Source organism: Palaemon carinicauda, chromosome 42 (assembly GCF_036898095.1).
Source record: "Palaemon carinicauda isolate YSFRI2023 chromosome 42, ASM3689809v2, whole genome shotgun sequence".
Lineage (NCBI taxonomy): Eukaryota > Metazoa > Arthropoda > Malacostraca > Decapoda > Palaemonidae > Palaemon > Palaemon carinicauda.
The window spans coordinates 24,924,890-24,940,144 of NC_090766.1; the positions used below are offsets into that span (position 1 = coordinate 24,924,890).

Sequence of the window (15,255 nt, forward strand, 5' to 3'; positions counted from 1 at the left end):
GACGAAGGAAAAATCTATTTCTGGGCGAGAGACCTGTGCCGCCCAGTGAAATGCTCCTTAAGCACCATTTCAAAGGAATATAACTGCTAATATTACCAGAGAAAAAATGTAAAGGAATGCTAGGTTGAACTAGCTCGCTCACCTAATGGTGTCGGTATAGACTGGGGCGAAATACCAGAGGTCTCGTACCATTTAGACTTCTCCTCTTCGAAATCCCCCAATAGTGAGGTGCCGTTCAACCTCCCCTGCCTCGCAGACCAGTACTACTAACTCAACCCACGCTTGCCCAACACTCCTTTCAAGCACCTGTTTGATATAAGTCCAAGTTTTTTATTTTCGTGTGTTTCATTGGATTTATCATCAACTTTCTCTCGATGGCCGATTCCCAAGATACCCCATCGAAGTTAAGTACCTTATCCATGAGTTTTTAACGAGATTGGGCAGTGTCATCTTTGTTTTTATTATTGAGAAGTGTTTATATATGAGCGGCGTCCCCGTTCTTACTTTCGCCTCTGCCCTTTGTCTCGTTAGTTCGTCCGTCTTTTATATTCGTTCGATCCTTTAGGAGTTTTTTCCTTATATTCATTTAGTACACCGACTTTATGCTTTCATATAGCAATATTCATTTAGTACACCGACTTTATGCTTTCATATAGCATTTATTTTATGTTATCCTATGATATCGGTGTTAGCGTTTCATCAGGAGTAGGTTATGTTGGTATGCCTGCATTCGTGCATGTTGGTGAATAGCGTCACCATTGAGATTGTTTCGCTAGTTCTAGGAGCTTTAATTTCGACCATCTCACTTATTATTAGTAAAACCTTTTGTTTTATTACGCTCCACCTAGTTTTACGTTTGGTTCGAGTGGGACTCTCGCGTATTTTGTTGTTTTTACTGTTCGATCTACCGCTTCAGTAACTAGGTTGGTACCCCTGCTTTCCATCTCCTGATGGCGTCATGCTCCTCCCTTTTTACTCGCCCGAGTCCCTCTCTCGCCATATTTTTTCTGCATGCCTAACCTTACTTACGTGATTTCGCTTTTAATTCATTAATTATTTTTATGTATTTGTGCATTGATATTATATTTATTGCTTACTCCGTTATGATCATATTTTTGGGATTTTCATGTCATGATTAGGGGATCTCCAGTTGGTAGCCCTGTCTACCACTGCGCACTGGCGATTTCCCTGTACCATTACCCCCCCCCCAACAAGTTGGGGAGGTTATTCCATCCCCCCCCCCTTCAGTGTACACCCTTCCTCTCACTCGATGGTTGTTGGTTATGATTTACGGGTCAAGTATGCTTGTACCTCAGTCTTCCAATGGTTCAAGTCGACTTCCTTACCAGGTACTTATTTATTTTATATTTGTTATTTTGAATAACTAATAAAATGAAATACGGGATACTTAGCTTCTTTGTTAACATGTATGCTGGTCTCCACCCACCACCCTGGGTGTGAATCAGCTACATGATCATCGGGTAAGATTAATATTGAAAAATGTTATTTTCATTAGTAAAATAAATTTTTGAATATACTTACCCGATGATCATGATTTAAAGGACCCGCCCTTCCTCCCCATAGAGAACCAGTGGACCGAGGAGAAAATTGAGGTCTTGTTGACAAGAAGTACTTGAGTACCTGACCACAGATGGCGCTATTGAGCACACCCCCACCTGGATAGCGATCGCTGGCGTATCCCGACCGTAGATTTCTGTCGGGCAACGGAGTTGACAGCTACATGATCATCGGGTAAGTATATTCAAAAATTTATTTTACTAATGAAAATAACATTTTTAACTTTTTCTCTGTTCTGTACTTTTTAAATTACAGTTTAATATTTGAATATTTAGGATTAGAGTAATGGTTTGTGATATTTATCACATTAATACTTTTAATTAGAGAAACTGTTTTCATAATTGCATACTTTATGGTTTGAAATATTATTAGATTGTGGAGAGCTTTCAAGATGTTAGAAATTTCATTTGTTTTGCTTATGTCTATAGATTGCTGTCAGAAGACTGGTATAACGTTGGTGCCCCTGCAGTTGGAACTGGAATGCTCTATGGAGAATTGTCATACACTGAAGCTTGTATATTCGTTAAGGAAGGAGCAAGACGTTACTTTGATAGTTTTTGCCAAGTCCCCTACAGTGTACGGGAGAGAGACTGGGTATCGTATGAAGATGTAGAAAGCATCACTGCTAAAGTAAGTATATTTACAATACTTTTGATAGTTTCTTTGGTCTTCATAGTACAGAAATCATTAGCTTCCCTTAATATCTCAGTGGATTTAAATTTTCTTATAGAGTACAGTCAAATCACAATAAACCAGAACATAGTTTCCTAGCAAAATAAGATAGATTATATTTTCATTAAATTACTTTTGGGTTCCTGCATTGGTAAGTTACTTTTTAGTGGTGTCATCTAGCACATACAGGCCAACCTAGTACCTCCATTACAAAGTTTTATTGTGTAATTTCAAAGAATGAGTGCCTTTGAACAATTTTACTATTTCTGTACTGGGAAAGTGCAGTGTTTCAAATTTATGACAAATGCATGCACTTCTGTATGGTAATTACTTACAATAATTGAAGTTTTTACAAGTTTTCCTCTAACAGGGGTTAGACATCTGGTGTGTTCTTTACACTATCATTATTATCTGTCCTTTTGCATGAAAGTGAATTGAGGCCAAGTCCTCATCCGTGTCCTTTCCTCATAGTTTTGTGGACATTTTATCTCTTGGAAAAACATATATATGTAGATTTCAATTTTAAACTATTCAAAAGGTTCAAAAATTTAAAATTGATTTATTTATTTGATCTGTGAGTTTTTATACACCTATTGTTAAAGAAGTACTGGGTAAAATTGTAATAACTTTGAGGACCAATAGGTAAACTACATTGTTATTGTCTTCGCTAAAATCAAAGATTTTGCGAAGGTATGTATTCACCCTTGTCTGTTTATTAGTTTATTCATTTGTTTGTGAGCAACTTTACACAAAAACTATTGTAACGAATTTGACTAAACTTTGTACAGTAGTCATGTTGGGAATGACCCAAAAATGAATCTGTAACATTTTGGATAAAGTACATCGTAGTAAAAGTATGCAGCAGTGCTTTGGAAATAATCACAATGTTAAGTAAATGGCAAATATTTTGTTAGTTTATTTCTTTTTTCGTCAACAACATTACACAAAAACTACTGAATCAATTTCAACGAAACTTGGTGGACATGTGGGGTATGACCCAAGGATAAATCCATTAGAATTTGAAGAAAGTATATCTAAGTACAAGTAGTACCGAGTGGAGTTGGGAAAGCCATGTAATTTACCGAGTGCCCCGTTACTTGTTTTTGTATTATTACAGTAATGAGTGGCTATAAATTATTGTGAATGCCTTTTAAACCATTTTTTTCTTACAGACCAAGTGGATTAAAGAAAATGGCTTTGCTGGAGTGATGACTTGGAATCTCAACTGTGATGATTGGGCAGGAATATGTTCTGGAGAGAGGTTTCAGTTGCACAATATCATTAAAAGTATTATTCATGCACAGTAAGATCTCACATGGTCTTTCCAGTATATAGTATGTTGCATTCCAGTATTTTAAATTTTAAAAGATGTTCCTATTTAGAATATTTTTTACTTTATACAAGGACAAACAGGTACACTTGGAACCAAAGCACAACAATAGCATTTTTCTATTTTATGTATAAAAATTTTTACATTTAAAGTATTTAGCTATAAAGTATTTAGCTATATTTGCTAAATACACCTCTAGTGTTGAAGAGCCTCTCATTGCTACTGCAATAAGGTTTTAGTCTTGATCAGATAGATTTAGGGAAATTTTGTAAATTTAGAAAAGGCTAAGATTAGTTTGATAAATTTTTATTCAGTGCCAGAATCAATCAATCAGTCCTTTTTATTCCAATTTGGACAGAGCACAAATAATCATGAAGGTCAGCTATGTCCTTTTAGTAGCTCTAGAAAAAAGTTCTCTCCAAAGTGTTTATAATAACACTATAGTAAGCTGGTTGACATATCAGTTAGTGAAGGGGATTTCCACATTTTTCTTCATTAATTGCTCAAATTACCTGGCTACAGCTTTTATCTTTTTCGATCATTTGTAATTTTAGAATTTATGTTTTCCTTCAATATAAATCTGACAAATAAATGTCAGCAAACCTCAAAAAAATTAATATTATGGGAGTCTTTTAACTCTAACAACCTAATTTTTTAAATTTTTTCCTTTTTGTAAAACATCTTGGCCCTTAACTTGAGTTGGATTGCTCATAAGATGGCATCCATATTTGGGTTTCCTCTTCCTAACTCAAATACTTTTAGCTGATAGTGCTTCAAGCAATGTCACAAGAAATGAAATATGTTTACACTTTGCAACACATCATTGTGAATAGCTGACCTTATTTTTAATGTCATTCCATTATTAATTATATTTTCCAGATGTCTGCATGCCAGTATTGTCACTTTTCTCTGTACTTTGCATTACAAAGTATGCAATTTTATCATAAACAGTGCAAAATATATAGTATAGGTGTAGCTGGCTTTTAAGGATATGCTGAGGAAAACTAAAAAAGGAAAGTAATCAGCTTTCAATTCCTAAACCATTGAAATAAAATGTGTAATATGGCAGCATGCATCAGCCACCACGTGTTGGGAGCTAGTCTATGACTAAGCAGCTTGTCGCTTGTATTTGGCACTCGGGGATTTATGCTGTTTGGCCCAATGACTCGGATATGACCAGTAGTGAGAATCGAGACAATTTCTCCGGTAAATAATTTTATACTTAAAAAGTTACACACTATAAATGATTGACTTTAAAACTTTATTTCTGTTTACTTTTCTTTAGGTGAGCAATATTAAAGAAATACAGTATAAAGTTTATTGTTGAAGAAAATGATCAGAAGTGGTGCTCCCTGCTGGATTACACTATAAGAATTTCAGTTTAAATATCACTCAAAATGTCTTAATAACCTCCAGAAATTAAAAGAAATGCTGGGGTCAGTGCATATATACCTACGTAAGTTGATCTTGAGATTCACATCATTATGTAGAATTTTTTTTTTTTTCATCTTCCATATGCAGCCATGTTTTTTAATATCTCCTGGTGCGATTAATAGTATAGTGGCAAAGGACTTAATCATTGTCTCTATGAATTTTCTATTTCAGGATTAAGTAATTTTCTTGAATTACTTGGTTAAATGTTCCTTGCTTTGGTTTTGATCTCTTTTGCTTGGCCATTTTCCTTGAGCATCGTTATGTAGCTTGCATTAAGACGAAAAGTTTTCACTTTTCTTGAATAATCCTTCAAGCCATGTTATATTTCAGCCCTAGATTTACTTGATTTCCTTCATTTACATGCTCATTGCAAATTCCAATATCATAACATTTGATATTGACAGGTTTGCATAATTTTATGTTAGGTTCTCATGAATTTGATCTTTATACTTTGCTAATGAACAGGACTAAATTATATTATATTTAATGCACAAAATTGAACTCTTGTATCTAATGTATATTAGTAAAAATAGTACAGTATTGTATTTAATCTTCAAGATTTAATACAATCATAATTTATGCAGTGTACTGACTGTATAAATACATGAAAACAAAAAGTGTATAAGGTTGTATGTACAGGTAAAATTCTTTATATAAAGGTTTAAGATGCACACATATAGATGGTAAGGTTAACATTATATAAAATGGGCTCAAGTTATGTATATTTGTCTTGTCATCAAATTGTATATTCTGTTAGATAATTTCCTTTATTCTTTATGATTATATGAATGGAGACACAATAAGCAGACATGTTATTCTATTTATGCTGTATGGTTAATTGATTTGAAAATAGAGTTGTAACAGTATCTTTCCTAAAAGAAGTTTAGCAATTATTATTCTGACATTTCTCTCACTGCAATATGCACTATGCGCTACCTATGGTTTAGGTAATCTTTAATGCGCCACCTATTGTTAATAATTATTCTTTTTGTATTCTGTCATTTCTCATCATATTACAGCCAAGTCTTTTCTTTTCATTACAGGACATGAATTATCAGCAAACTTTAATTTATTTAATATTGAATATATTTATCCCTCATAGTCTCTTACATGATGATATGTTGAAATATTTGCTCTGTACTTTGAGATGTGTGTATTTACTTATCATTTTGATGGATGTTACTTGCAAGTCCCATTGCTAATACAGTATCTAGGAAACTTACACAAGGTTGAGAAGATTTTCCTACCTAACCTCCTTTATCCTCCTCCTGGGAACCACCTAGAGCAGGAAAATTGTTCAGTGTCATGAGATTGGACCTGCGGTACAGGACCAATCCTTATTTTGCAATCTCATTTTTTTTCCCCATCACTTGATGCTTTTTGGTTGACTTTATAGTCTGCTTTCATATTTTATTTTATGTATGGTGGCTGATTCTTTGGTTGGCCTTCTAGTCTTTCATATTTTATTTCATGATGTATGCTGGCATATCTGGATTTCCGTTCTGTGATAACTTTGCTTGAAGATTATTCGGGTATGATTCATTCCTTCTGTGACTTTAGTTTTGTATGCTGTTGAGCATAATAGCAGTTTTGTTTTAACCCCCTTCACTTTCATTGCATAGGTGAAGCAGTTTCATAAAAGCTATGGTATATACTGTACTTTATATGATTTCTCTAGTTCTAATAAACTGATTACAGAATCATTTGATTAAGAACTTGTTTACGCGATAAACTGGATTGCCAACATCCTCGATAGGTATAAGGGTATGTACTTCATCCTATCACCAAAGAAGGCAGGGGTTATGTTTCTGTGTCAAGAAGGCAGTGCATTTTCTTTAACTGTTGTTCCAGAGTTAGGCATGTATTTTGCCTCATATGATAGTTATCACTAAATTACAATACTTTGCAGCTTGGATCCTCTTGGTGTCAGAATGTAGAAGCTCAGGACCAACCAGTAGATGATTATCTCTAGTGCCTTGAATTCCACATTTAAATCTATTGCTAAAGATTCATAGAGAAGCACTTATTGGGCTTATTTGGTAATCTTTAACCAGATATTTATTTTTAAATATTTCCCATTCTGCTTGGAAAATCTTTCTCTACTAAAATTTTAACCCATTAGTACTTTAAATAATTACAAAATTTTTAGACAGTGATACATACATAAATATATCAAGGCACTTCCCCCAATTTTGTGGGGTAGCCGACATCGAACAAATGATTTTGTGGGGTAGCCGACATCGAACAAATGATTTTGTGGGGTAGCCGACATCAAACAAATGAAACAGAAAAGGGGACCTCTCCTCTCTACGTTCCTCCCAGCCTGACAAGGGACTCAAACAAGTTCGGCTGGTACTGCTAGGGGTGCCACAGCCCACCCTCCCTCGTTATCCACGATAGATGAAGCTTCATAACGCTGAATCCCCTACTGCTGCTGCCTCCGCGGTCTTCCAAGGCACCGGAGGAAGCAGCACTTTTATGAGGTCATCAAATTTTGTCTAATTTTAATGAAAGGCAGATTATGTGTTATCAGAATAGTTATAATTTAAACAAATATTTTTGTAAGTAGTAGTAAAACTTACTATGACATGTTAATTTATGAATACTGTATAGAATGTGCAATTAGTTTTTTAATAATATTCATTCAAACGTCATTTTAGGTGTTATGAAAGACTGTTGCAACAATCGTGAGTGGTGTAGCTTAAAAGATTGTCAGGCTGAATAATGATACAGTAGTTTAATTAGCATTTCTAATCGTGGTTAATTCTTTAAAATAAGCTAATAAGAAACCAGTCTTATAACTAGATTGTGCCTGTGTGCTCCATTATCAAACAGAAGTTTTATTCCTTTTGTACAGTTGTTTGTTTAGCTATATTTTATACATATGCAATACAGTAATGCAACATTTATTTTAATGAAGGTTGTTTTACATAAATTTACTATTGGTTGTCAACAAACAGTTCATGTTACAGTAGGTTGTTTTAAATGATGGTTAGTTAATAGTTCATGCTTAGTTTTCTTTTGATATAATTGTACAATAAAGGACCAAAGGTTTGTTTTGCACCAAGGAGCAAGTATTCCATTTAAAGGACAACGGTCCTGAGTTACACTCTTGTCATGTGGCTTGCCTTTGGCCTAGCTTACAGTGAAATATCTATTTAAAGGACTTTGGTTTCTATAGCTAAAAAATAATTTGTACAAATTATTTTGAAATTTTATATACAAGTCAATTTTTTTTCCCTTTTGGCCCTTTTTCTCTTTGCACCTTGATAATTGTATAAAATACATGTTAATTGTTAAATTAAATCCTGTCAACCTTGTCCCTTTTTCTTTGTAACTTGACTAATGCATATTAATTAATTATTATGGGAATAAATCCTTATAAAATGTAATTATTCTCCTAATGAAATATTCTAAAAAAAAATTTCCACAAAATCTTCAGTATATAAAGTATGTATTATTAATAGCAAAATGTATAAATAATATCCACAATAATTTGTTTATGGTTGAAAATTCCGATGTTACATTTTTAGAAGAGTGTAGACTGAATTTTTTACCTGTTTAGTTTATAATTAAGAATCAGATGTTTATTTTTTTAATCAATTTTATGATGCTTTGTTTTGGAGATAAGTTAGACAATCCTCATTTCAGATAAGCATTTGTGAAATTTCTTCAGAAACAATAATTTCTGCTCAATTTCTCAGAGGAAATATAGCATTTTTTCCTAATAATTGCCTTTTTTTCAAACTTTAACATTTTGTTTAAATAATACTTATCTATTGTTCATTGATTCATATTATATTCATTTAAATGTGATTTTTCCCCTTGGGTAATTGTGTGAAAATTTTTTAAGTAATTTGTATTTTTCCATAATAAACAAGTCAAGTAGGATTTTAACATGGCTGGATTGGCTGTTAATCTTTTAGTCTAGGTTATAGTTTCTGCAGAGTGATTGAGGTAACTTAAAGCTCTGACTCTGGTTTCTATAGTTATGAATAATACAAATGACTAAAATTTTGTTATTTATTCCTTCACGAAAACAAATCATCATCCTAGAATAGGAGACTTATCCCTAGGAGGGAGGAAGTCTTTGGAACCAAAATCGGCAGTAAACTTGGTCCCTTAAAGGAGCCAAAGTGATGACTTGTCAGGCTCCTAACAACCTGGCCATGAAGATGTGGCAGGCATTCTACTAGGTTCCTACCAGGTGACTGGTAGATACTCATGGAAGAACCCTTATCTGTGTAGTAGATATATTGTCTGAATGTATGGTCTCTTAGGAGAAATGGGTTCACCCATCCTCCCCCTTGTGTGGGAGTACGAAAGAAATTTTACAAAATTTGTTTGCAAAGAAAAATTGCTCATCATGAGGCTTACTAGCCTTGAGCATCTAGTCCAACATGTTATATCATGAATGCTGCACCACCCCATGGGAGGAGAAGGCTCATTCCTACCACTCGTTATAGACTCGCGTTGCGACCGCTACTTTGGATGAGGTGCTTCTTGTCCTATAAAAGAAGTAGTTTTGGTATACCTGTCAAGCAGCTACCACCAGACCAAGGGTAAAGGTATCCAAGGTCCTGAATTGATCTTGAGGGAAGTAGGCAGTAAGGTCATCTGGCATTTTCAGACAACTGCCTTCAGGGCCTATGCTACAAATAGGTTTTCTTTGAAGTTAGGTTTGGTCTGGTATCTTTTGACCAAGTACGCTTGAGCCCGGGATGTCCTTCCATTTCCTCACTGGTTGCAAGACAGGCATTTCTGATGGGTGTTACAAAGTCGGAAAGTTTTTTTTGGATATTTTTTATTATCCTTCCAGTGCTGAAAAAGTCTCTCTGGTATTCTGGCCTAAGCTCTTGAGTTCTCTTCAGGCAATGTCATATTGTCCTCACAGGAGAGAGAAGTAAGTAATCTTGGTCCTCATTAGTCGCATCTTGTAGAGAAGAGCTGGAGTAGGACTTGACTGGACTCTTGAACACCTGGGTTCTTGATCTTGATTACAAACTCTAGATCATTGTTGAAGGAAACCTTCCATCCTTCAGAATGACTCATGACACATGAAAAGCAATGCTGCTCTTAAAGGTTAAACCATGTAAAAAGATAGTCTTGAGTGCTGAGGACTCACGTATATTTCATTCACAGGCTCGAGTTCCCAAGGAGGGCAAGACTGTTTGAAGCTCCTCATGAGCCTAAATCATCCCTAAAAGGAGGAAAGGTCCAAGCCCTTCAGTCTGAAAGCCTAGCTCAAGGCTGAGCAATGGTCTTTCACTGCAGACTGAAAGGAGCTTCACTCGAGAAGCTAAACAAAGAAATTTGCTAATTCAAATCCCATACAGCACGTGGCCACTTGGGAGTCATCAGGATCATCTTGAGACCTGATGTCATCAAGGGAGTTTAGTAAATGGCATATCAGGCAGAGAGGCATACTCATCTAGATTGTCCTAGGTGTTCGAAGAATCCTCAAACGCTACCTAAAAGTCTGGAAGTGGAGAGCAGAATACTGAAAATTTCTTGTTCTCTCAAGTATCAAGGAGGACGAATGATAGTGATTCACAAAGAGCAAGGAGTCTTTCCTCCACACAAGCATGTAGGGACTACTCGGACCATAAATCATGTCCCTCTGGCAACTTGAGCATGTCTGCTAGAACATTCCTTCTGCTTGGAATGAACCTCATTGACAGACTACCATATTGTCAACTGCCCAGGTGTGCACCTGTTTTGCTAGCTCACTAAGGGTCTGTGGAAGTGTCCATTGTTTGTTGACGTGAGCCAGGACGGTACTGTTGCCACTCATTAACACTACCGAGTTCCCTTTCAAATTCTGTTGAAAAGTTTCCTATGCTAGTAGTGCTACTTTCATTTTCAACTAGTTTATTTTCAAATGCTTTTTTTCCGTGGACCATATCCCCAGGGTGGTCTGGTTCTCAGATGAACGCTGCACCCCTTCTTGCACACATCTGTGAGCAGTAGCATTTCTAGAGGTGGGGAGTCAAATGGAGCTCCCCTACCAAAGTTGTTGTTATTCAGAAACTATGCCAGATCGTCGCGCACTTCTTATTCCACTGGAACCTAATGGTAATGGTAAACATCGCTAGCTGCAGACGAGTGACGCTTCAGACACCACTGAAGATATCTTTAGTTCGAGATACGTGGGACGAGCTTCTCCGACGAAGAAAGATGTTCCAGAAGTTCTTAACTGTACAGGAACAGATGTGCGTCATCCCCGAGTATACCAATATCTTTGTCCAATGGGAAAACTTTAGCCAATATCATGTCACCCAGGCGTGGGACTGGTCATATCCCCCCCACTGATCACTATCCCTAACTTGTGGCAAAAGGAAAGAAGTCTGCCTCAAGCCTGGAGCAATTGCCTCCCCGAGGATGGGACCAACCAATCGTCAAAGTATCCCTGATGAATTACATTTGTAGGCCCAAGTGGAGACATTTCAACTGGTACGTTAATTCCCTCAAGATAAAGCAAAGGTAATTTCTGAAGGATTGATGGATTGGTATCTGGAAGACCACATCCTTCAGGTTCATGGAAAAAACGAGGTCTTCTTTCCTGATGGCTGACTAGATTGTGATGAGCATCTCCATCTTGATTATTCTACCAGGAAGAGTCTACTGTAGAAGCTTGGAGAACCATCTCAGATGTCATCAAGTGCTTTCTCCACAATCGCTTTCACCTCTGCCACTAGAGCTGGTGAAAGCTAGGCAGTATTTGTGCCAAAGGCACAAATACCACTCAGCTCTCTGCTCCATGTTGTTGCCATATTGCCCAGTCGATTGACAGACGTCCCCCACTCTATTGACAGACGTCCCCCACTCTATTGACAGACATTCCCCTCTCGCGCCAGCTGGGAGAGGGGAATGCCAACTGCAACGTCCCCTTCCTCCTTTACCACCCTTCCTGGACTGACCAGGCTAGGAGGGAAAAGGGTGAGATACGTCCATACCTTTCTTTGAGGAGGAAGAGGGAGGTGCAGATCAGGCTCTTTAGGTTGTCTGAATCTTCTTTAGCACCAATCTCTAAAGCTTAGTGGAGGTCAAGGATGTTGCTTTTGATGGGCCTGGGCCCTTAATAGTAACTGCCCAATGTATAAGTCAACATGGCTTGTCTTCTTGCACTTCTCCATCATACTCTCAATGTCTTTCTGTGGGAAAATGGATGTAGTCTCCAGCACTGGGCCATTCCTACGCAATGATGCTCTAACGAAACAGAAGGCAACAGCATCCCTCCTCTTCAAGGCCCAGTTTGCCAATTGATGCCCCAAGGTTGTGAGACAGGATCAAGTTGTCATACTGTACTACTTCACCTCAGGATTTATCAAATCATGGGTCATTGCAAAAAAGGCAACCAAACCTGACTAGTAGTCAATCCAATAGACTGCTTGGAGGGCTAGCCATGGAGGCCACTTCCATGGCAGAAGATTCAAGTGATGAGAGCAGAGAGCCCTCATGTTTGAGACTACAGCACTAGTCCCTGCCTTCCTTGGCCACACGAAATCACATTTGTCGAGAGTTGGTGGGAGACAGGATCTTGCTCGAGCATATAGAAATTTTTATGACCATATTAACCTTATCCAATCCTGCCCCCGACCATGTTCTGACTATAGCAATGTGAGGGTGAACTTAGAACCTTGGGGTGCTGCTTCGATTGACCTTGACCAACGTGGACATGGTCTTGGGACTATTCACTTCCGCTGGACTGGAATCAGATGGCAGTGTTGAACATGTCCTCGGACTCCTCCTTCCTCAAGAGAGGTTTTGCCAAGTTCTCAGTAAAATCTTTATTAGAGTACATGGAACTTGGACAAGAGCTTAAAGTGAAGATCGGACTCCCCTTTGGAGACCGAAGTGGCTGACGAAGCACTGGGTGCTTTAGCCTCTGGAGTGCAAACGGGAGAGCGTGGGTCCTAGTGGAGAGGAGCCTTGCCGACAATGGGGCGAACATTGTGTGACATCTGTGTGTTTGTACAAGCACTGAGAACGGTCCAAGGAAGTGGCCTATTCCGATTAACCATAGCTTGAATGCATGGGAAGATATCGTATCATGGACCTGTCTCGGCGCGTGGATAGACTGTGTTGTGGAACAGTCTTGGTGCATGGAGAGATTTCTACGAGTTAGAAAATCTTGGTGCGTAGATGGTGAGCACTGGGATGAAACCAGTAACATATTCTCTGTTATATGAAGGACATGATCACAAGAAAAAGTGTGAGACAATCACACAGAGACAGGTGACAAAGGAGACGATGACAAAAACTTTTTGGATAACTTTCAGAATTGGGAAGATCCCGGCACTCTTATGAGCAAGGAGACTGATCATGGGTTCCACTTCTAACTGATGAACTTCTTCAGGGCTACAGTCTTTTGTTATATCCTAAATTATCCCTCAACCATGCAGGAGGGAAGGGAAGAGGGTGGTGCAATTCATCCTGACTGACAGTTGCATGCTCAGTCAAGCTTGTGAGCACGTACACTTTTCCAGTGATGGGTACATCCATTCTCGGCACAAACCATGCCTCCCACACATATGGAGGGAGAATCAATCATAATCACACTACGGTCGATTGAACTTTCACAATCGCTACTGAGCAGGAGCAGCGGGTGCAAGTGTAATCAGGGTCAATCCATTCAGTAGAAGACCAAACATAGGTAGTAGGTGTAGTGCAGGTCCATACCTTTTCCTTGGTGCGAGATAGTTTTCGGCACATACTTCCTCCATCTTACTCCCCTAAGAGACGGGGAGGGATCGGTCTATTGTCCAGGAAAGGGGAAAGAACGGCCAACATTCATCCAGACTGAAAGTGCACATGCTCGGTTTGTTATGAGACAGAGCATAGGTAACAGAAGCGTGACCACCTCCGGGTAAGGGTTGGTGCTTGGTACCGCAACATCTCTCCCAGCCACGTGGTGAGAGAGATCAATTGGAGTCAGGCGATCTAACGAAGAAAGGGCAGAGTAGAAGGACAAACTTGAATTTCACCTTCTATGGGGTCATACAAGCCAGTGGCAACGCTCTCATGTGGGAAGAGGCCACAGGGAACTCTTAGAAGTAGCAGAAACAATACTACCAGGTGATACACCCTTAACACCTCCCTGTAGGTTAGGAGACACTGTAGGGGTAAGAAGAGTTGCTCTCCTGCCCTTGAACAATTGGTAGCAGCTAAACCTTCCTCTGACAGCACTAGCATTGCCCCTTAGGTCCACGTTGTCATCTTCGAAAGCCCGGAAAACACAGCAAAAGCATCTAACCCCATGGGAAGAACTATGTTGTGGATAACAGCAGATTTGCATACAAACTGTTTCACATTTACAGTTTAGTCTAAAAACAACTCCATATCCTTGGTGTCTTTCTACAATGTTATCCCTCAAACACAATGATCTGCTAGCATATTTATTCAATCTAAAAGGAAAAGAAAAAGTAAACTGCCAAACAAGACAGCAAAAAGTACAGCTTACAGCCAAGAAAAGTCTTGACAGGTGAGCAGGGGCTTACCCTTTACCCGCCAACAACTCCTACCACCTCATTAAAATATTAACAGCTGGTCCAGCTACATTGAAATTCTACTATTAAAGGATGAAGGTTTTTATTTGCGTAAGGAACAAATACAATGTGCCCATCATAATTTTAAATTGGCTGAAAAAGGTATAAAATCTCTTATTTTCACAACAATGTTATATAAAAAGGCATGCAACTTAACAGCTTGAAAATGCAGTTTTAAATATTAAACTTAGCCGGTGAATATATAATAGCTGCTACTCAGCGGCTCGACAGAAAACACACTCAAAAACTCGCGAGCGATCGCTATGAAGGTTGCGGGTGTGACCACCAGCGCCAACTATCGGCCAGATACCACTCTTGCATGTAAACAAACCCTTCAATTCTTCTCTGTCGACCTTGACGACAAGACGTATCATTACTCGCTGTAGAACCTGGAGTTTTCTCAACATATTTGGTGAAGTACTTCATTTTGGTTTGAGCTTTCGCAGTACAGGTGTTTTATCTTCAACTTAAATCTTGAACTCGTTTTTGGATAGATTTAATTTTTGATGACTTTGGATTGTTTTTTGGACTTTCCTTGACTTTTAAATGGCCGACCCTTCCCTTAGTACGGAAGTGTGTTTAGGCTTTTAGCAATTATCTTATCACGTTATAAATTAATTATAGATTTTCCTCTATATATTTTATATCTCACCCGCCTTTATTAGGCCTCTTCGATTAGCTTTCCATTTATAA

General features: G+C 38.0%; 1 protein-coding gene across 1 annotated transcript in view; it reads left to right on the top strand.

Moving 5' to 3' along the window:
• LOC137633216 (chitinase-3-like protein 2) overlaps positions 1-8,468 on the top strand; it is a 93,176-nt gene extending 84,708 nt beyond the window's left edge. The window contains exons 7-8 of the mRNA XM_068365385.1: positions 2,007-2,208; positions 3,423-8,468. Of these exons, the coding sequence (XP_068221486.1) occupies positions 2,007-2,208; positions 3,423-3,557 (337 nt within the window). The 3' untranslated portion in view covers positions 3,558-8,468. The remainder of the gene's footprint in view (positions 1-2,006; positions 2,209-3,422) is intronic.
• Positions 8,469-15,255: the final 6,787 nt, after the last annotated feature.